At 31.4% G+C, this 25,050-nt stretch overlaps 1 protein-coding gene across 1 annotated transcript; it reads left to right on the top strand.

Moving 5' to 3' along the window:
- Window positions 1–112: 112 nt before the first annotated feature.
- e (nonribosomal peptide synthetase ebony) lies at window positions 113–23,144 on the top strand (the record flags this gene model as incomplete). Its single annotated transcript, XM_088242248.1, has 9 exons — window positions 113–245; window positions 2,700–2,853; window positions 9,283–9,416; window positions 11,772–11,939; window positions 13,597–13,823; window positions 15,141–15,420; window positions 16,911–17,078; window positions 19,033–19,191; window positions 23,005–23,144. Coding segments are annotated over exons 1-9 (1,563 nt in total), but the record flags the coding sequence as incomplete, so codon positions are not given.
- Between the last annotated feature and the right edge of the window lie 1,906 nt (window positions 23,145–25,050).

Here is a 25,050-nt window from a genome sequence, read left to right as displayed (position 1 = left end):
ATAAACAATATAAGTTTGTTCGATATTCAGTGGAGTGCTTCACTCGCAAAGGGAGATTTATGGATTTTTGTTTAATACTTCCATTTTAATAAGTCGTTTTCTTTGTCTCCAGATGGGGTCCCTACCTGAGCTTTCTGTAGTAAAGGGCGAGAGAAGACATGTCTACAAGAAGAAGTTGAACCAGGAGTTTGAGGAGAGACTGAAGAGTTCGCAATTCAAGGATAGTATTGCCGTTATATTTCAAGGTAAGATCATCAAAATAAATTATAACCGAAGCAATGCTGCTAAACGATTGTGAACTTTGATTAGTTTAAAAGTTTCCGTAGGCATTATGTTATTAAATTAGACAAATTTACTTTAAGTCATGTCAGATCTACTTTTTGACCGCTAGTAAACAAAGAACTCGACAAAAAAAATAACCAGATATTCTTTTAACTATTTTTTTCATTACTACGTACCAAAAAGTAAAACAACTTTGGCTAATAGTCATTTGTCTGTGGTAAGTCCAAGGATCTTTTGTTTACTGGATCTGGGCCCCGATTACAATAGGAAGTTAACATTTATCTTCAATTTTATCTACAAAGCAAAATTAAGTTTTCTGTATGAAAAGCAGAATATGCATACATTTTTTTCTTCCAAACATGTTCAATTATGGGTTACCGAAAATGCTTTAAATTTTCTTGAAAAAATACTCATTTTCGTACACAAATATTGGTTTTTCTGTATAGACATTCAAAGATAACTCTGTTAACTTGACAGAGGATTCTAAGTCATTTTAAAAATTCAAGTTTGGTTTGAGTAATTGGTTTGCTCGAACGCGAAAGGATCACAGCGATAGAATGTTCGACCAATATGTATGCATGTGTAAACTTAATAATATGAATATGTATATGTATATGCGAATATAAATGTATATATGCGTGTATGTTGTTATTGAATGCATTACAAGTGCCCCGACTCAACACGGATTTTTTTAGTGAATCGGGGTAAGTTCACAGGCATGCCGGGTCGTTCCTGATTGTGACGCTATAAGCTATGTCTTCGTCCCTAATAAATGAATGAACAATGTTAATAATAAATTTAAAAAATAAATAGACACGTTACTCCCCTTCTAACCGCATTCATATTTAGCAATTATCATTACGTTTTCCTCAATAATTTGAAATAAAGAGATGGTAAATCATTGTGTCAATACGCGCGGTAAAAATTAAAGCATTTAATTATACTGCGAAACTTCTCGAAATAAATTTAAAAAATGTTTTTTTATAGATATAAAATATTAAAATTGGCAGTTGTGCTGTAATGTTCACGTTATTTTTAAATAAATAAAATAACTTTTCCCGCACTCTACGGATCGTAATACATCTCAAAATATTTCGTCGTGAACTTGGGACATACCTTCTTTTGATAACTTATCATCAGGTCAACATATTCATCGAACCGTTCTCATATTCACTGTTGCATAACAAAAACACACATTCCTTAATATAATGTATACGAATTTTTGTAATATTAAGAAATATCCTCAAATCGAGTAGTTTAAAAACTGATTTAATCACTTTAATTTCAATTTAAGTTATACATTTAAAATACTTGGTATACTTCCATTTACTTATTTGATCTATTAGCGCTTTCACCCTCTAATCTCTCTCTCTCACTTCAGGCTGGTAAATATTATCTTAAGTGTATATACAATTAACAAATAAGTCGAAAAAGATACAATACATAATATTCAATGAAATAGAGTGAGACAAAGATATTGAGAATATTTGTGTTCGCGTCGTACTGTAAGGAGGATTAAAATCCTATAAAATCCTAAAAAATAAAATTATATAAAAATATTTATTGTTTTATTGCAATGTACAGGGTCAAACTAAAGGGGTCAATACGGGTGAGTTTTTAAATGCTATCTGCTGATTTATTAAATATTAAAGAATAAGAAATTTAAAGAATATACGCTTCAGTGAACGACAAAAAAAAACCCATACCCACGAAAATAAAAATAATGTGAGGTAGTTAAAATCAGTATTAAAGAGTTATGTGACAATAAAATATTAATACCGTCTAAATTAAACGTAAACAAAACGTGAAATTTTGGGCCAAAAGTAAAGAGGGACATTCAATTAGACTTATTTTTTAAATTTGGCAAATAATATTAAACAAATTCAAATATTTTTATTATTTGTCCTTAAGAATTTAGTCAGAAGTAAATAAGTATCCAAATCATTCTGGGCGAGTAAAAATTTTACGTTAAGAGGGAACGTATTATATCAAAAACCACTTAACTTCCTCATTCTTACTGCGTGTAAGAAAACATTATTTTATATCCTATGTCCGTGGCACTGAACGTCCTCTGATTGGAGGGAGCTTATTACAATATCTTTAATTGAATTTTATTGAAAAAGTGTCGAAGGTTTTTTTGTATTATTTTTATATGGTAGAAGTGGCTATGTAGTATATTTTTACAGGATTAAAAATAAATGGTTGATTATTCATATTTTACAAATATTTTCTTAAATAGTATCCATAGTAACGAAATATACAAAAGTAATATGAACCAAAGAAATATGCACATCTCTTTCTTACATGAATGATTGCAGATTGCTTAATGTAGCCAGTATAGGAGTAATAAGCCTATTTATTATACGTCAGTGTTTATGTTTACGGTTTTAAAAAATATGTATTAAATTTATTTCCAGAAAATGGCGCAGTACACGAGACTAGCTACACTAAAGTGAATGCTTTAGCCAACAAGTTAGCTCGGGGCATATTACAAAGGGCTGCAGACCAGTCCCTACCACCCAATGGGGATGGAGACTATATAGTGGCTGTGTGCATGCAACCCTCTGACAGGTAACCTTATACTTATATACATATTTGATATGAGTTCCATCGCGGCACTAACGCGACGCAGACGGCACGCAATATTAATTATGCGTACGGACTACACACAACACCGATCTACATACAGGCCTGCACACCGAAACAAATGGCCGCCGCATGGGGCCATAGTAAATCTGTGTAAGAGTACAGCTGTCAAATGTTACTCCTGTAAAGTACCTAGAGACGTGTTGCAATGAGTTGAGTTAACAATATTATAATGTAAACCTTATATTTTTGACGGAATTAATAATAAATAAATAAATAAAAACAATACGTATATTTATATGTGTGTAGATCGGTGTTGCTGCTCACAGCAAGCGAACGCTCTGCACGTTTTTGGTTTGATCGCTTCTGTTCGGGAAATTTCGACATCAAAAATAAACCCCGTAGACGACCGGAGACTAAGGTTGAAGATGAGGAATTGAAAGCGATAGTGAAAGCAGAGACATATCATATGACATTATACACTAGTCCGCAGCATACTAAAATACTGTACCATAATTTGGGACCCATCTGAATCAAACCACATCCTTGAAATAGAAAAGGTTCAAAGGCGATTTTTTAGATACATATATCTTAAAGAAAATAATAAACATGCATTCTCGTATCCATTATTATTTCTAGCGGGGATGCTGGATTACAACACCCTCGAATCTCGTCGGTTTTCTTGGGAAACATTGCTGGATTACAACACCCTCGAATCTCGTCGGTTTTCTTGGGAAACATTTCTATAAGCTGATTTCTGGAAGTAGATATAATCAGAAAAAGATCAGTCTGTATGTTCCCAATAATTATACTAGAGCGAGATCTCTGTCGAATGCAAGTCAGAATTCACTTATTATTACGAAAATTCGCTGGCTGAATACGCCTTCTGCGGGTAAAATGGATCTATTTTTTTTTGTACATATCGGCAGATTAGCAGCTATCTGCTTTCTATTCGTTAATTTCTAATTTATGTTTACAGTCTGCATTACGCGATGGGTTGAACAGCTCGTAAAGTAATGCAGACTACAGTTGAACGTAGTTATGCAGAAAGCCGTCAGTCCACAATTTCGAAAAAATTAGACATTATTGTTATCGGATGCAGTAAGGTCAATTCTATGTCCTGCTAAAAACAGTAAGGGCGTTTTCATACAAATAATTGTTTAAATCACCCTTTGAAAATAGTGTCCATCACAAATATGCGTTTTTAGTGAGTAACTCTAAACTGCTGATTTGGAAGTTACCTAGTTGTAGTAATTGCCCCACGATTTGTTGAGTATATTAGCAAAATAAGGTAGTATCACAGACTCCAGGGCTTGTATTATAACGGAAAGTTAACATTTATCTTCAATTTTATCTACAAAGTAAAATTCATACAAGTATTCATACAAATATATACAAATACAAATATGTGCTTTTAGTGAGTAACTCTAAACTGCTGATTTTGAAGTTACCTAGTTGTAGTAATTGCCCCACGATTTGTAGAGTATATTAGCAAAATAAGGTAGTATCACAGACTCCAGGGCTTGTATTATAATGGGAAGTTAACATTTATCTTCAATTTTATCTACAAGGTAAAATTCATACAAGTATTCATACAAATCAATACAAATTCTGTTCATGAATTAAAACGAATTCTCACTCGTTATTTATTAGAAAAATTATGGATTTACTTTTAAATATAATATTAATTTAACTTTGTTTCCTGGAATACGCGATTTTTATTTCTTTATTTAATATGTTAGACATAATTTAAATTGTACATTGGTGGATTTATTGCCAAATGGCAACTTCTTCCAATCAACTGATGATGATGATTTCACTAAATAAAGGTATTATTTAGTTAATTTCATTTAAGATTTTTTTATTTTATTGTTCAAAAAACTTATGTTTTTTAAAATACTAATGTTGTATATTTTTTAATTATTATTATCTAGTTATTCTTAACTTGTGTTATATTTATACGTAGAACATAAGATTTTCTCATGGTTATTGTTATATTTTATTTAGAGATGTTACGTTTCTTTTTTACTTTATTTTGTATTATATCTTCAATAAATTTTTTAGTTTTAATTTTTCTATTATTTCATATTATGTACTACATGTTTATTGTGCACTGCTGTGATTATTTCTGTAAATTATTATTTTTTGTAAAAGGTTCTTTGAACCGTTGATGTATAAATAAATAAAAAAACATACAGTCGGCAGAGTAAGGAAGCTCGAGAAGTGAATGAACCCCAGCGACAAGCTCGCGTCGATGGCCTGCATTTGCCGAGACGACACAATAACGAAGGAATTCTGGGTCAGATCGTTACTTGTGATGAGAATTTTTTTTTTTTTAAATTGAAAATTTACCCTTACGGATTATTACATTCATTTTACAAAAAAATAATATAAAATATTTTTCATTAATACTCTGTTGTTCAAAATAATATTTTTTACATCTTTTGAAAAGGTTGTCTGAGTCTTTTGTCTAGTTTTGTCTGGTAGTTTATTGTATAATTTCAGTCCCTGGTTCATTAGTCTTGATTGTCCTTGTCTTGTTTTAGAAATTTGAATATGGTATTTGTCTGATATTCTCGTATTATGTCCATGTTGACTACAATTTGTTAAAAGTTTTAGTTTTTCGTCTACAATTACATTAGTGGCTAATTTATGGATAAATTTTAATGATTCTAGTTGAAAGAGTTCAGTTATATTTAATTGCTTAGTTTGTTTAAAAAGTTCTCTAGTTGCAGTTAGATAGGGAAGGTCATATACTAACTTTAATATTTTATTTTGTTGTCTTTGCAGTCTGTTTATATCATCTTGATATCCTGCTCCCCATAGTAGTTGCGTATAACATATTTTAGTTTTTACATAGGCTTCATACATTAGAATTTTTTTCGTTTTTGGAACAAAGTTTTTGATTTTTAAAAAAAGACTCGATATTGTCGCCACTTTGCTAATTAAATTGTTGATATGAATTGTCCATGTCAATTGTCTGTCTATTGTTAGTCCTAAGTATTTAACATGTTTAATTTCAGTAAGTCGTTCATTATTTATGTAAGCATCTACTTTATGACATTTTTTTCTAGATTCAAAATGGATAATATAGCTTTTTTTTTCATTAGGTGTAAGTAAGTTTGTGTTTGTCCATTTAGTCAACATAGTTAGGTCTTTGTTTATGTCATTGTTTGTTAACACGTATGAATCTTGTACGAAAACCGAGAGCGACCATCGTGGTGGTTGGATAAATGGGCTCCAAGTAAATAATACACAAAACCCAAAAGAAGTTTATAGTAACGTTATGGTGGTCCTGCGTCAGTGTTATCTACTACAACTATTACCAGTTGGGGCCTTTCTTGTAAAACCAACATTTAAAAAAATCAATTTTCACAAAACTTGGCTCAACAATTAATCAACAGATCAGCTAGAATTGATAAGGCAGAGGTACCTGAACTTTTTAAGAAGCAAGGGTGTCTGTCCGTAAATGCTTTTCTACGGCTCAAATTTGTTTCTATACAGGATGTTCTTTAAACCCTGTCACATCCGAAACCACGATGATCAGTATGAGTAAGAAGACATATTGGCACATTAAAATATTTTTTTAGAACGAATAAAATTTACAAAAATAAAATATTTAAAAAAAACAAATGGTTGCTTACTTCTGTAAGGGAGAAGCGAGGAGAAGGGAGGAGGGAGTCTGCTACACCGTCAACCACGTGGCCACGCTTCTCCCCTGCAGAAGTAAGCAACCATTTGTTTTTTGAAAAAAAAAAATTTTTTAATTCTGCGTTCTAATTATTTTTTTTAATATGCTAATATGTCTTCTTGCCCATACTGATTATCGTGGTTTCGGATGTGACAGGGTTTAAAGAACACCCTGTATATCGGTTTGATAGTACCTACCACAAAAGGTTTATACATATACATAATACAAGGCTAGCACAACGTGAAGGCTTGTCAGTACCGAGGTTTGTAAACAAGTATGGTCAAAGAACACTTCATTATATAATTCCTAAACTTTTCAATAAGATTCCTAAGCAGATCTGAAAAGAAAACGTTGACAAAACTTTGAGAAAAAAAATCAGTCAATGGCTTATATGTAACAGGGATTTATAGTGATTATTATTTTATGGTAACAGTTAATAATAATTATGTATCACACAGGACATGTGGCATTCGTTGTTGTTTGTTTGGTTGTTTTTGCCAATATTCATTTTTCAGGAATCAGCCAGTGCTCAGTGTTGACAGTTAAATCATAATGGAAATATCTGCGGAATGTCATTGTGCTCTTTGTTAATAAACTTTTGTACAAGTGTTTTATTGAAATAGTGTAGAATAAAGCTACATATTTCGTGTGGTTAATAATAATTTTCGTTCGAGTTGATTTTTATAGAACCGCAGAAAAAAATAATCATTTATAATTATATTACTTACATATTATGTACTTACTAGCGGACCCGTTAGACGTTGTCCTGACCGAACGTTGGCTTTCCTGCTATTAGCTTGGACCATTCATTGATAAAATCAAATAAGAAGAGTACAGACACAATACTGTATACGTATAAAATAATAAACATAAAAATAGTTTAAAGATTTTTTTATTTTTTTTTTAAGTAAGAAAATAGAGTAAAATAATAAAATTAAAATTAAAGAATAGTAATTTACTTAAATATATTTTAAATATAAGAGAAAAAAAAAATAATAGACACATATATAAATAGTGTGTGCTAATAAATGTAATCAAAACAAGATAAAAAATAAATTAAACAAAGTAAAGTAAATCGAGAATTTCAATTCATATCTACAGAAAAAAAAATTAATGAGAAAATTAAAAGTACATATTAAAATTAAGATCTAAAAAATGTAAATGAAATAAGAAAGTAAGTAAGTAATAAAAGAAAAGAAAAGGTTAACCCAAGAAAATAACAAAAATGTATTCAATAAGAACATAATTTTTTTTTAAAAAAATAATAATAAAAATTTTAAAAATGTATTACATAAATATTACATAAAAAATAAATCAATACAGGAACGTTTTATCTACTAACCACTTACGTAATAGAAACTTAATTTTATTTTTACTATGACATGTTTTCATGTCAAGTGGCAACAAATTAAATACTTTTGGAACAATATAATCCAACGTACGTTGTCCATATTTATTTTTAAATTTTGGTACTACTAGGCCATCAACAGATGTAAATTGAATTTAATATTATTTTAGTGTTACTAAAAATCCAATAAAAAGAAACAAATGGATAGAAATTATAAGGAATTTAAGGAAAGAATCTGAGATCCACAAAAAACAAATGCTGTTTGTAAACATTCAAAAACAAACTTTTTTTATACACAAAAAACAACATCTTTCCATTTGTTTGCTAATGCATTCTCCTTGAATGCAACCCTGGTAGATCGATGAATTAAACATTTATGCTCCTAACTTCGTTTTTGCATTTTCGGTAAAAAAATTCATATCTACGAACACGCACAGCGCAAAGATCTATGTTTCTCTGAAAACCGCACGTAAATCGGTTGAGCCATTTAGGAGGAGTACGGTGACATCACACGTACAGAGGAATTATATATATAAAGATATGCAGGTAGAAATTAAGAATCATTTTTTGTAGATCTCCAAAAAATAAAACAGGGCTCGCCACTGCTGTATAGATAATACGGACAATATTTTGATTTATTCTGTATACAAATTTCACACAAAACAACACCCTTTTAAAAGAAACCCTTCTTTTGAAACCAAGTTTTGGATTCAGAAAAAATCTTAAAAACGCAAAACGTATTCTTTAATTAACAAATTAATTAATAAATTAACAAATGCCGAGAGGGTGAAATTGGGGTGTCTTTTGTCTACAAACATTTGGACAAACTCAAATATTGTAATGAAACCAACTGGTCCAAGAAGAAGTTTAAAATTTGTAAAATTGTTTTCAGGCGTTGCCTAGCATGTGAAATAATTCAGTCAGATGAATTTAAGGTTTCAGCTCATTAACTTCACTAAAATCAACAAATGAAAGAGTTGAAGAAATATGGATGTTCAAACATAGGCAAAATGGTGAATGTTACACAGTGTGTGTAAAGCGGCCACTTAAACCAGCCAATGACAGGTCATAAGCCCTGTAAATGCCTAGACTTCCGTATTCCCTTATTTAAGGTATTCTCCATCCCTGTTGTAATTTGTTAATCTTAATGACTCCCGAGGGGGTGAAATCCAGTCTTTTGTAAACAAACATTTGGACAAACTCAAATATTGTATTTATTCAAATTTAAGAAAACGTAATTTATACCTTTAAATTCCAAATGTTAAAAAATACAAGCTTTTTAATTCGGCTCAATAGTGTTTCCTTCTCAGTCGCAAAAAAAAATTACTCATTTGTATAAAAAATTTAATGTAATTCGAATTTGAAAATGTTCTAGGTTACTGATTACCCTCTTGGCCATCTGGAAAGCGGGAGCTGCTTACCTTCCCCTAGACCCGAATTTTCCAGAACAGAGAGTCAAGCATATCCTTAAGGAAGCCAAACCTATACTTGTGATCCATGATGACACCTGTAAGCCTATCATCACCATACTCATATTATATGTAATAGAGAAATATCACATACTACGAATACCGATAAAATCGCGTGAAATGGATTTATAAAATTAATTGTATTCAAAATCAATATAAATGTTATTTTTAACAATTTTATTTTTAAATGATAATTTTAAAAATAAAATTGTTAAAAATAATGTATTTACAAAAACGCGACATGTTTGACCTTGACAATTGTGACGTCAAGATTCGTGACGATGTTTTATTTAAATTAAAACGGTCTTAAAATTTAACCGAATCGTGGCGTATTAGGGGCGTGGCCAATGCAACGAACCGTTTCCGCGGGAATTTAAAATAAAAAATATTTTCTACTCTACTTTTTAGTCGACAGTATTTCATAGACCCCTATTAATTAAAATGGTTTAAAAAATGTGATATTTTCCTATTACGTTGTGTTAGAACCAAAAGTAACTTAAACCTTATTGACGTGATTTTACACCATTATACGCGTCTAAATAAATATCTCAGTAAATTGATTTAACGAGTGGAAAGAAACAAAACCCGTTTTGTAATGCAAATGTGTTGTATTTAAAAAAACCTTATGCCATGAAATTAAAAAACGTAAAAAACGAGGCTTCTTGAAAATGTATGAAAAAATGCTTTTACTAAAAAATAACTACTTTAAACTACGATACAAGTTCTTGTGAATCAACCGATAAATTATAGCGTTGACATATGTTCTGATAGATTTCCGGTTTCCGGGAAGCCATTTTTTTCAACTTTTAGTGTATTTTGACAGTTAAGGGGCTCTACTTTTGAATTTCAGGACAACTCATCGACAAGAACTAATGACGTCACGGGCGGAGTCATTTCTTAATTACGAAACATGAGAAATTAATTCACAGCGATAAGAATGCGATACTCACAAATATTTTTTTAAAATATATTTGACTTAGTTTTATTCTCTAATAACATCCTTATATGAAAGTAGGTTTTACACTTTAATTAAGAAATAGACCAAAAGTCGTGTTAATTTAGAATTGTTTTTTCAGTATCAGGGTAAAGTGTTATTTTTTATGCTTTGTGTCGTAGGCGATAGTGAATATTTTTTTAATGCAAAGGAACCTTTTAATAAATTCATTTAACTGACATAGCATTATTTTTTTATACATGTCGAGGTTATTCTCACTGGAACTTTCGAAAAACATTTTTTTTTGTGCATTAAAAAAAAATATTGAACACTTTTAAGCCTATATAAAACAGTTTATTTTGAGTTCCAGTTAGCTCTTGGCTTAGGCAGGCTAAAATCATATCCACTTCTCGTTTGATGCTTGTGAAAGTCCTTGTTATCTTGATCAACATGTCACTTGATAGTACTTATTATTTTATATATTTTTTTTACAATATACATAAGAGGTAAAACAGAGTATTAAAAAATAAAGGATAATTACATGGCAATGAAATACATATTGACGGTAAAAATAATAAACAAAAAATCCCACAAAGGCATGGCCTGTTTGTGGGTATACAAAAAATGTTTATGAATTTTTGCTCCTATAAAAAATAGACAGTTATAATATTTTTGTATAATATCAGAAAGAGAAAATAAAATATTTTGTAAAAGATGAGAAGGTACTTTTTTATTTGATAGTAATTAAAAAAGAAAATAAAAATTTATAAAAAGCATAAAAATATTATTTATTATTAAAGGGCAACAAAATATATCATAGAAGAAAAGAGATAATATCTTTAGTTTGAATCCAGGACAGTGCGTGTTTTTTAAAATAAGAAAATTTTAGAAAGTGAAGGATCAATGAAATATTATCAGTAAAAAAATAATTATTAAAAATTGGGTCTATAAATATGCATGTCTCTGTGCTAGCCTCGTTTTACAATGTGGTATTTCTAGCACACGATTCCTTCTTTGACTGAATCTATTTCAATTACTTGTAAATACATTTTGGTTCTTAAATATATATTTTAAACATTAAAGACAATATATTTGTCTTATTTCCAAAAGTTTAGTTTCTTAGAACAATTGGAAAGAGGGAAAAGTGCGATTTTTGTGAAGCATTACTTTTAAAATGAATTCTTGAACAGTTTCTAATAGTTAAATACGGTTGTTAAAAGCTCCGATGCAGTCATAGGTTTGATTTCCACCAGTTGCAAGAAAAATGTACCAAAAATATTATTTTCTCAATTAGTCTGGATGTTGTGGTGTATTTTCATAACTCCTTCCATATCCCCTCTTTGCCACCTGCAGACAAGACACATAAATTTAGGCTCAGCGGGTAATTTATAAATTTGCTTGTCTTTTCAAATAGCTGCGCTGTAGTAAAATGATACTCTATGTTCCTTTATTATTTTGTAGCTGACACAGAGGCCTACGCCGGTACAGCGGCGGTGTCCTATGCAATTCTTCACAAGGAAACTGCGGAAGAGTCAGCTGAAAATGTTCTCGAAATATACTACCTCAAGCAAACTACTGAAAACCTCGCTCTGGTTCTTTATACTTCTGGAAGTACTGGCATCCCTAAAGGTAATTAAAAAGTGGCCAGCTCTTGAAAAGTGGTTACTATTTGTTAATATTTAAAAAATGTTGTTGTAAAAATACAAGCTGTGGTTTTACCTAATGAAATAAATAACTATTGCCACTGTCGCCATAAAATTGATTATGTTGGCTTTTGAAAATAAAGTCGTATAATTTATAAAATGAAAACATTTTGTTTTGCATGACCTTCTGTTAAAGTTTTGGCATCTCTGTTAAAATATCAGCATATAAACAAACTCCATATATGTCGCTGATTCGAGATGATCGTCAACGTCTATAATTGTTTTTTTAATTTAACAAATATTTCTGTACTGGCCTTTCCCATTAACCGTCAAATAACGATCGACGAAAGACGATTGGCTTTCGTCCTAGACAAAATTTCTGTCAAAGTTCAAACTGTAATGAAAACAGTTTTTTAAATATACCATTAATATCTAATTATATAATAACATAATTCAATATTAAATTTAACATCTAAAATTAAAAAACTATTATTTGAAAAAAATTATGTTTCGTTATAATTTTTTTAAATTTATTTTTACATTATAATTTTAAATTGTTTCTATTCACTCATATCAAATACACACTTACTCTGTCCTTAAACCTACCCTCACACCCATATACAATCACACACATATTCACATACCTACCAAAACCACACTCCACTTTTTTACACACACATCCTCACACACAAAAAAAAACTCGCACACACGCACTTCTATGAATTATATTTAACTGAACTGGATTTTTATAATTGTATTTATGTGGAAAACTGATTTGGCTTTATTCTATGTTTTTTTTATAATGTTGTGTATATTTTTTTGTATTGCTGTTGTTTTTCTTAATAAACAAAAATAAAAAATAAAAATTAATAAATAAATAAAATTAAACATAATTTTACATGACAATAATAATTGTGGTTTATTAATAAAAAATAACAATTTCTTTATCTACTACATACACAGTTAGGTAATAGATTTCTCTGGATCATGTCTAGTCTGCCTAACTAGGCACAACCTATTTTAAGGCAGACATTTTTATACAAAATAAACAATAACATTACTTCCTACTAGTTAATTTATTATACAGATATACAATATTAATTTATACCATTTAAGAATGTTTTTGAGTAAATTTTCCGACTTTTCTCTACCTAAACGCAGTAACCAATTTTTCACAAAGTTATTTAATTGAATCCGGGTCATGGTTTTGCAATTTTTGACATTTGACATTTGTAGTTTCTTCAGTAGATGACTGTATTGACTATATGATCTCTAAGTATTATTTTAATTATGCATTTTTGTGCAACAAATACACTGCGTATAATTGTGTCACTCGCACCCCCACTCGCATATAACACAACACAACACGTAAAATAGCATAGCATAGCATAACATATCATATCATGACATAATCAATAAAAAAAACAGCACAAAATGCAATTATTAACAAAATATTTTCGCAATCTAATATTTTTTGAAATAATAAATCTTATCGTCGACACTTGACTATTGTTAAAAATCGGCCGTACCAAACGACATCAGTTGACCGACGGCCGTTGAAAGTTGAGTTTTTCTGATGACACCTTCTCAATACCTTTCTATTTTACTTAACATTTGTATCAATTTATTTCGTCTTGCTCCAGGTGTAAGATTACCTCACGACATAATCCAGAACCGCCTTCAGTGGCAGTACGCGGCCTTCCCCTTCTCGTCCACGGAGAAAGTATGCGTTTTCAAGACCGCCCTAACCTTCGTGGACTCCATCTGCGAGATATGGGCGCCTCTGCTGCACGGCCTGACAGTACTGGTGGTCCCTAAGAACATCACCAGGGACCCGGAGAGGCTGGTCAAGATGCTCACTGACTACAAGGTAATTAATCATTAGGTCTATTTATTTATAATTACGGTACTGCAGTGCCTCCGAAATGCTCGCAGCTGGGCAAGTCAACTCCTTTTATTCTAAATGCATATAATAATTCAATTTAATATGACCCTACCTTCTTATTTCTTCTTCTTCAGCCTTATTCTCTCCACTGCTGGATAAAAGCCTCTTCCAAACGTCTCCATTCCTTCCTATCACCCGCTTTCATCATCCATGTTTTACCGGCAATAGAGGCGATGTCATCGCGCCTTATTTCTTCATTTCTTATTCTGTCTCTTAGACATACACCGAGCATCTGTCTTTCAGTAGCGAATGGTGATTTTATATACAGGTAAGCTGTAAAAAAATATCATATATTTGTACCTACATAGAAGGTACATAATATAATGTAAGTAATATATATAATAAATTGATATTTTTCTGTGGTTCATCAACTTTTATCCATGAAATCAACTCAAACAACGTAACTTCGTGATAGATTATATTATATAGATATAATATCTATTACTTTAATACATAACTCATTAAAAAATTAATATAAAATAGCACTCTGAATTCAGTCGATATTAGGTATTCAATTGAATTGTCAACTGGCCGAATCGTTCTAGAAATTAATAGTGCTAAAAACGGCCGCGTCGAGCGCCATATGTCCTGCAATATGACGCATGAAAGTAATTATGATCTTATGTCAAAATCACCATCTCAAAGAAAAATAACGCTTAAGAAAAAATGTTTGGAATACTGTTTTCCAAATCAAGAATCTTCAAAAAAATTGTGTAATCTGCAAGTTTAATCTAGGAGAAAAAACCCACACTGGGGTTAAGACATTCAAAATAAAGTATACTTATTTGTATTTTAAAAAAAACTGGAATAATCAGCTAGTTTCTTGGCTCACTGCAGGCGCTGGGCGCGCTTTGTTAATATTAATATATAAATATACATATAAATGTATTAGAATAAAAATACAAACGGTGGAAATGATTTAAAATAAAAAGTAATTATTTCTTTGTTTTTCTGTAAATAAAGTTACAGTAAAACATTATTATGGTTAGTCAAATATAATGGTAAGCTGCGCATAATCGCTTCTATACACGGTTCACCTCTGCTGTATTTTCGTGGATCGTTGCGTGAATTTTAATTTCTGACTACTTTTTTTGCGTTACAGACATAGTTTCTAGTCCGTATGTTGTCACTTGTTAAACCAAGTATTTTAATTTTCTCAAATATTATATAATCCAAAACCATTTAAAACACTCCAAAAGCATATTGAACAATATCAAACATTATTTTGAATGTCTCTCCTAGATCGAGCGTCTCTCCCTTGTGCCGTCCCTCCTGCGCTCCATGCTGCTGACCCTGTCCCTGCACGCCTCCGCCCCCGAGGGCCGCCCCCTCGCCGCCCTGCGCCTGTGGATCAGCAGCGGTGAGGCGTTGTCCAGCTCCCTGGCGAAGGACTTCTTCCTGCACCTGGGCTCCGGCCGGCAGCTGTGCAACTTCTACGGCAGCACTGAGATCATGGCGGACGTGACCTTCTACACCGTCCGCGGCGCGGAGGATCTGCTGGGAATGGATCACGTGCCGATAGGTGATGTTACCATGTTCTTCGTTTTAAGAAATCGCACCCCGGGAATGCCATTGGCTCAACCAAAAACTCGTTTTTGCGGAGAACAGATACACGTTCATTCATTTGCAAAAACAAAACCACTTTTCACTTAAAGTTCCCTCACTATACGAGCCATTTAGTTTTGAATGTTTTCTGAAATACCAATGTCACAATGATCTTTGTGCCTTTATTATTTCTTGAATTTTAGTAAAAAATTATAGTATTATCATTGAGGTATATAACTATAAGCATGAGCGTTCGAAATATGGTTCCTCAATGCGGCCAATTGCCATATGTTAGATAGAACGGACGTTAGTATATTGCGAGCGTTCGCCGGCTACATTTGAACTTTTGTCTCCTCGCAATTACTAAAATGCCTATATGAACGCTAAGATACTACACAAATCGATCTGGAAAAAATAGTAAAAGCGATGGTATAACCTTTTACCAGCAAGAAATGTTTTTATCTTTATCAAATACTTGTTTTAAATAGCTATATTAATGTTAAAAAATGTGTTATTAATTTTTATGTTACCAGTCGTAAGCTATCTCCTGTCTCTGTCCTGCTTAGTAATTCGGGTGTCACTTTGTTTATCGAGAAACGATAAACGATAAACAAAGGTGACGCGTATGCGAAAAGGAGTTACATACTGAATAGAACTTACATTAGACCGATGTAGACCGTCAGTGCTTTTTACTGTTGTTCGTGTTTGTTTTGCTTGCCAAATTCGACGTGGCCATTCCCTTTCCTTTGGGAACGACTTTTAAGCTCGGATATGTATGAAGTGTTATCTCTATACAGGGTGTTCATTAAACCCTGTCACATCCGAAACCGCGATGATCAGTATGATCAAGAAGATATATTAGCACATTAAAATATTTTTTTAGAACGAATAAAATTTTAAAAAATAAAATATCAAAAAAAGCAAATGGTTGCTTACTTCTGCAGGGCAGAAATGAGGAGGATACTGCGCCGCGCTCCCCTTACTTCTCCTCTGCAAAAGTAAGCAACCATTTGTTATTTTTAATATATATTTTTTTTTAAATCTCTGTGCCCTCTTGCCTTCTTGCCCACACTGATCATTGTGGTTTCGGATGTGACAGGGTTTAAAAAACACCCTGTATATTATGTCTCAATGAGTATTACATATGAATTTTTGTCAAGATTAAGAATCATGACATTAATCATGCTTTTTACATTTTTTAAATAAGCAATTAAATTGCAATGGTATAATTTATTTTTTCCATACGATTTCGGATAAATTTTCTACAATGGTTTGAAATACGCATATCTCTGTGTCCAGGCGGATGAAGAGTACCTACAGTTCTGTATGTGAAATAGATCCAGAACCCTAGACGAGTAGTTTCGACTCGATAGCTTCCTGGACTGGCACCTGAACCGTATTAATATGTAAAATATTACTAATAAATTTTAAAAAGCAAACACTTAACAATATGTTTTTTTAATTTAGGTTTTCCCATATTCAACACAACGTTATATCTCTTGGACCCTGATCTGCGTCCAGTTCCCATGGGAGACATGGGAGAGCTATGGGTGTCCGGTTCCAACCTGGCAGCAGGATATGTCAATGGAAGATCAGCTGATAGATTCATAACCAATCCCCTCGCACAGAATCACGGTAAGAAAACCTCTTTGAGCCCATGGCCATTTTTATAAGTTAGAAAATTTTCGTATTATTGACGGTATTAAAATTTTGCTAAAAATTTTTTGAGCTCACAACTCTTGCCACGAGACCACGATGCAATTGTAGTTGCGTTACTTTTCGACTGGCAGATTATGCCTCTTGAAATTTCTTCTTCTTCAGCCTTCTGTCCTCCACTGCTGGGTATAGGCCTCTTCCATTTCTTCCGGTCACGGCAACTATGTCGTCGGACCATCTGTTTTGAGGCCTTCCGACGTCTCACTTATTCTCCCAAGGTCTCCATCTTAAAATTTTAGGGGTCCATCTTGTGGAATCCTGTCTTGCAACATGTCCTGCCGATTGCCACTTTAGTCCTGCGACGCGATCCGATATCCGCTATTCTGGTTCGGTTCCCAATATCCTCATTTCTTTTTATGCCTCTTGGACTTATACCAAGCATGGATCTTTCCATGGATCGCTGTATGCATTTGAGCTTTTCTACATTTCTTTTTGTGAAGGCTATGGTCTTTAAAGGATATGTGTAATGAAATTTAAACCAAACTTATGCACATTGGTACTTATTTAAAGACAAAGTATGCAAGTAATATTTATTATTATTATTTGAAGATAATATCTGTACCTTAAAGGATTAACCACGGGAGTCAAATTAAACGAAATGTTAAAGAAACAATATTTTGTGATTTTGTGATTTCCAAAACACCATAACTTTTCAACCGAATGAGATAATTTTAATTTATTATATAAATAAAACACGAGTGATACTTTAATCCACAAATTTGGAATATCCAGTGACCGGTTTCATCGCTTTCGCGACATCTTCGAGACTGGTATATTTATTAAAAAGTTAAATGTATTTATACAGAACAGAAGTACAAATACATTTAACTTTTTAATAAATATACCAGTCTCGAAGATGTCGCGAAAGCGATGAAACCGGTCACTGGATATTCCAAATTTGTGGATTAAAGTATCACTCGTGTTTTATTTATATAATAAATTACAATGAACTTCCATCAAGAATTTTCACTTACAAACTTAAATGTTTTAGATAATTTTAATCTAAGAAGAACTTTCAATGTAAAATAATTATTATATTGATAATAATAGCGCATATCAAAATAGTGTATCTACGACAACTGATTTTTTTACATTAAAACGATGCAGACTTCAAATTTTTACTTTAACTTAAAAATGCATTTTTATGACGAAAGTGGACTTCGGTATTTTATTCACGTATAAAAAAGCTTATTGCGATAGTGAGGAAGTTCAGTGTTTTTTTATTTGTTAATAAAGTCTTTTTATTTTTTTTATTTTATTATCAGCGCTACGATTTTTTAAAGTTTTGTGTTAATGAAATTTTGCGAAAATGTTCTCGGTCGGTTCTTCCGATTGGTCCGTTGAATTACCGTCAAACCGGAAATCTTCCACAACTCTCTTATCATTGATTGATTCATATGAACTAGTGACGTCCAACTGACTATTTTTATAGAAACTTATTTAAGTATACAGAAAATCTGAGAAATCCTTAATTTATGAAATATAATAGTTTTTTTTTAATTTGTCATTATTTATGCCTATTTCGTAAAAAAACTTTAAATCTCTATTTCTGCAGATTTGTGTTTTGGTCTGTTGAACAAAAACGAACTGAAGCGACGATGTATCAACTGTTTTTACCTAGTTGGAAGCGAGTCTATGTAAAATTAATGTAGTACGTATTTAAAACAAGTCCCTACAGAAAGCACATTCTATTCAAAACTTTTTAAAGTATATTTTTTATCAGAAATACCTTAAAAATATTTTGTTTTAATCTAATATTTGTTTAATTTATTTTTTTAATTTCGTGATATCAAAAAACAACATTTTAAAATAGCAAAGTCGTCAAAGTGAAGGTAGTGCTTCGAATATCGATTTTATATTTTTATTTTTCTAGAGTTTTCAAGACTGTACCGTACCGGAGATTTTGCGAGAATAACCAAAGGAACGATGGTCTTCGAGGGAAGAACTGACTCCCAAATCAAGATCCGAGGACATCGAGTAGATCTCACCGAAGTGGAAAAGGCTGTTGTCTCAATCGACAGTGTAGACAAAGGTAAATAAACCACCCTATACTTTGCATATTTATAATATTATGCACAATAAGTATTTATTCCATCTGCCAGTCTGTAGCACTAACTATGCACAACACTCTTTTCTCTTTCGTTCTTGCTCTAACTATAATGCTTTTTTCTCATCTATTGATATATTTAACACGCCCCTTAATTTATTTGAAAGTAAATTAAGACTTATTCTTTCTGGCTGCGATACGATTCCACTTGCTATTTTATGATGCTCACACTTACATACATCTGAACACTTACTCTCACACAAACATACCTCTACACTTACTCATACAAATACATATAAACACACCTTTTGTTGTACCACAATTTAAAATGTATGATTTTTATTTAGAAACTTCACTGGTCTGTCTTTAAACCGTATCTTTTTATGTTAATATATCATTGTCGACTGCTTGTTGCTGTAAAATAAATAAATAAATAAATAAGGTACTAAATGTAATCATAGATCATAATGTTTATTTATTAAACAGATCGTACGAAAAAATCTATGTTTTTTTATTAAACAAGTTATGGAGTTTATATCATAAAATACTTTTTTTTTTGGGATTCTTTTAGTAAATAACATTTTTTCTAAACATTAATCTAATTCCCTACCATCAAACATTAAACGTGCATTCTACACAACTAATAATATAGGAACATTGTTAAAAAATCACAAAGATAAACTTCCAAAGTATAATAAATCTGGCATATACCAATTAATTTGAAATCATTGCGATTCAATTTACATTGGAGAAATTGAAATAAACTTTAATACTAGAATAAACGAATACTTAAGGTGCCTAATTAAAAATACTTTTCCTGAATGGAAAAGTTCTTCGTGTTGAAAACAAAATATTAAAATTAGACAGCTTGGAAATCTTAGAAATTAAAAAAGCAATTCGTAATTGAGGACCGTTTTCACAAAGTGAAATTTCTTTAAAAAAAACAAATGCATTTTTTTATTGAAATGGGTTTTTCCATGTAAGTTCTATCGATTCGCGAAATAAAATTTTAACAAAACGGTATATGTGCGAAGTTTTAGCGGTTCAAGTATCGTGATTTTTAACAAAACGAAATATCTACACTGCATAGAGTTTTCACAAAGCGAAATATCTAAATATTTTTTTTTTTTTTTTTAGTAAAAAAGAAATATTTGCGTTCTTATGATTTACCCCAATATTTCATTTTGAGGTCCATTTTCCGAGTTGTAAATAACTCACTATTAGAAAATGGGAATCGAGTTGGGGTAGAGTGGGATTCGAACCACAGACCATTGGTCCGTGAGTCCGAGATACTAGCCACAGGACCACAACCCGATACTGGGGTGTTGAGTTTTTAAAAATCGAAAAAAAATCACAAACAAAACATAATTTTGGTCAAGAAAAAATAAGATGTGAAGAAAATTCTGGCCTACTGTATAGTAATAATAAAATAATATTATTTGAAATATATTTTGTTATCATTTTATTTGTGCTATTATGTATGTAAAAAATATATAGTAGGTAAATACCTAAATGTGTATATTTACATAGATACTTTGATATGTCAGTAGACATATAATTTTACAAAAAATCAGTTTAAACCGATTTCACGCAAAAGTAAACTAATTTAATTCCCAACATAAATAAATTTTCCATACATTCCTATCACAAAAAAATGTAGATATTTCTTTTTTGTGAAAATTCGTAAATTTAGAACATTTTTATAAAAAAATTATTCTGATTCTACATTCTTGATTTTTAATATATATGTAAGGATTTTATATATATATATGTAAAACGTTATTTTAATTTTATTTAAAATCTAATAGTTTTATTTTTAACATGAAAAAACCTTTTCCTGAAAAATTTACATTTTGTAGATATTTTGCTTTGTTAAAACGGTCCTCAATTAGAAAAAATAATAAATAACCGAATAAACAATATTTTCTTTAGTCCACTCTTGTCTAGTTTTGAAGATCGTATCCATCTCACTTCACACTTCCCGTCATTAAAAGAACTACATGACAAAAACACTTGACTTATTAACTCCATGATATGTATCAATAATGTAATATTTAGTTATCACTGTAAAAATAAAATTGGATAATTCATTAGTTAAGTATATCTTGATAAAGAAGCTTGTGTAGCTTTAAAACCAGTCGGTAGAAAAAAAGCGGTTAAAAATAAAGTTGTTTTATATTTATTATATTTAGTTTATAAATTTATTTAAATAACAAATCGTGATTTAAAACACGTATTTTATGCATTAAACTTTAATTATGTACTACGTACTAGGAGCACAACGCTCATCTGTGTTTTGAAAATGATGGAGTTGTGGTCACGCGTCTTCGGCTCATTTATTATAAAGAACTAAACAAATCTAGATGTCTCGCTTACTCTTTATTTTAAGAATCAAGAAAGGCGAGATGGAGTTTCGACGTAAACGTAAATGGTACACAAAATGTTGATAACTTTCTTCATTTTTTTTTCCTGACAAATTTCCAGTTGGTGGATAATTTCGAGGCTTTACTAACAGAATGCATTAAGTTATTAAAACAAGTTCCGGGATAATCGCATTTAAAGCTTTATTTTTCTTTCAACACATTATTTTTCCCACATTTATGTTTTTTTAATATTTAAAATAATAATCTTTATTGTGGGCATATAATAAAATTTGAAACCAACATCTTTCACCTATATTTTAAAATATTTAAAAAATATAAAGACTGTTGACTTAATGCGGTAATTGAGTAGGAAACTCCTTGATGATTTTCCAAATGCTTGAGTTTACTGTTTACCATATCGATGTGCATTATACATGTTTTTAAAAATATTTTTTTATGTTTCTTATCCTATATTTGTGGTGATATACTCATGTGTCTGTGTTATATAATTGCTCGTACCATCTCGACACAGGACTTTGAGTCCCATGGAGTTGGAACTTATTGTCTCAAATAATGTACAATAAACTTATGTAGGGTCAAAGCACCAGTAAATGACCACCCCCCAGTAAATGACCATTGCTTGATAAAACACAATATAGTAAAAATTGCTACATGTGTCCAGTCAAAAAACTTTTAACACTAGAAACTATGACAAAAGCGGTAGGCGGACACATCTTTTCGTAAGAAACAAATCCATCAGTTTTGAACAGTGATTTGTCAAAATGAAATAGTGCGTCTTCCCGTTTTTGTTCTGAGATTGATAGTGTTTTTATAAGGAAAAGTGTGGTAAGCGTTTTATCATCATCATCATCGTTCCCTTTCCTCACCGAATGATGCATAGGGCACTGCATTGGTACTCCAACCGTATCTTAATCATTTTTGTTACATGAAGGTAAGATGATCAGTCTTACGCTTCAGGTACTAGTCCAGGGACTATGAAATATTCTAGTGTGAAAACACCCATTTGAATAAATATTTCACATCAACCATGTCGGGAATCGAACCCGAGACCTCTTGCATGGCAGGCTAACGCACTGACCATTACACCACGAGGCTGACAGTAAAGTAAGTAAGTGTAAGTGTTTTATTTGATGCTATTTCTTATGCAATTCTTTGAATATATCCATATTCTAATGTGTTGGGGTGTATTAAGATGTTGGTTTAAAATTTTAAGCCCAGAATAAAGATTGCTCTTTAAAAACTTTTTTTTTTAATCGTTAAAGAAATAATGCTTTGAAAGAATAAAAAAGATTTAATGCGATTATCTCGGAACTTGCCTAATGACTCAATGCATTCTGTCAGTAAAGCCTCGATTTTTTCCAACATTTCTACATTATCTGAGTCGTAAATTGAAATTTCAAACAATTGCTTTCAGGTGTCGTTCTGTGCTACAAACCGGGCGAAATGGATCAGGCTTTGTTGGCTTTTGTAACTTGCGCCCCTGGAAGTAAACTGACGGGGTTAAACGTTGAGAGCAAACTGCAGGACAAATTGGCTGCTTATATGATCCCACAGGTATGAGCTAAAACCAGCGGCGGCTTTCCCTAATGTCCATTGGGTCAATGACCCCCCAAAATTTGCCACTAATTAAAATAATTTTACTTAAAATACATTATAAAGAAAGTATAAAATATAATGTAATTAGTGGATCATGATTCTTCATGTTTTTATAGATGTTATCTAGAATACTATTAAGCACGCGCACCGTCAAATATTCATGTTATGTCATGTCGAATGCGCAGGTAATTTCTGTAACTCTCCCAAAGCGAATGTCTTATCTCTAGATTTTCTCATGAGAAAGAAAGAGATGAAACGTTCCGTGCGTGCATGAACATCGGAACATTTCGCCCAAAATTAGTTCGATCGCGGGCATTGTCCCGGGAGATAACAATATAAAACAAGGAAGATAAAAATAAGATTGATAATAATAATAATATAACATTGGCATTGGTCTAGACTGGAAGAGATACGATGATAAATTAACTCCTAAGTTTTTTACATACTTACACAAGGACGAATTCTTAATGGAAAGGATTGACGTAAGCTTATATTTTCTCGTCCCTTTTTACAAGATTGAAATAATATTATACTTTGTGAATTAATATTATTACAATAATATATTGTTATTGCACGTGTTCAATTACCTGGTGTTTGTCTTGTTTCGTATGCACTAAACTCAATTGACTGGTAAAATTTAAATCCTGTACATTTTTTGTGATTTGTTTGTGTTTTAAAAGTTAAATGTACTAGTAATTTTTATTTGTGGAGTTACGACGACAGCAGTTGAGAGTGAGGGATGTTTTTTGACGCTAAAACGAATTAAGACCCTTTTAATAAACTCTATGAGCTAAGATAAAATGCAGTCGCTATGTTAGGTATTTTGTAAAGTTGTGTATCATATCAGAAAAATCTATATAAACATAAATATATTCATGTATTTTTACAAAAAAAAAATGTGTGAAAATTATTGTGAAATACACATGTACCTATTTAGTAAAAGAACTGATCCTCCATTTTTAACCCCTTCAGCCGCCACTGGCTGAAAGACGGTTGCTTATATATCGCATCTTTAGGACGAAAACGGCTTAACTTAAAAAAAGCTTAAAATAAGTTAAGATCATAGAACGACTTCAATGAACATTATCCATCTTTCTGCGTTTAAAAAAACGCAACATTCGGGTGGGAATAGGACAAAACCGTTTCATCGGCCTCTTTTTTACTCAGAGAATTTAGATTCCGTGTCAATACGGAAGCGACGCTATTAGTGTTGTGTTCACATTGCTTTGTAAAGGACGCAACGCAGACAAACATATAGTGACCGAAAGCCGGTTGAGTCGATTTTATTCCGATACAAATGCCAAGTTTACTTAATTTTTTTTATATCAAAACGACCAATTTAGCTTTGTGATTATTCCGTTCTGACTTACCGATAATCATAGTGAATTATTTAAGTTTATATCGTTTTATTATTTAAATTATCGATAATCTTAGTGACTTATTTAAGTTTATGTCATTTCGTGAATAAATAAAATTGTGTGTTTGGTGACCTGATCTAACCTAATAAAATTATGTCATCTTATTGATCAAAGTTCTTTTGATGATTATGATAAAATTATAAATAAACTTATCAATGAAACTTCTTGGTTTAGTTTTACTTTTTATTATTTTGACCAACGAGCGCTTTCGCCTAAGTAGGCGTCTTTAAGACTGGTGAATTGTTCACAACATTTACAGTTTTTATACTATTCTTAACATATTTTGGAGATAAGATCAAATAAGTATTTTAACAGAGGACAGAAACATAAATATTTCTAACTAGTTTGCTAAACAGTTCATTATCGGGAGTTTTTGGACCGAAATTGGGATTTAGCTTTTATTATTTAAAAGGTAGGAAAAGAGCACACGGCGAAATACAACAGAT

This window comes from Micrasema longulum, unplaced genomic scaffold (genome assembly GCF_059751315.1).
Source record: "Micrasema longulum isolate JH-2025_06_02 unplaced genomic scaffold, ASM5975131v1 h1tg003513l, whole genome shotgun sequence".
Classification (NCBI taxonomy): domain Eukaryota; kingdom Metazoa; phylum Arthropoda; class Insecta; order Trichoptera; family Brachycentridae; genus Micrasema; species Micrasema longulum.
Note: the sequence above shows the minus strand (reverse complement) of the source record. Positions and strands in the feature narration are given on the sequence as shown.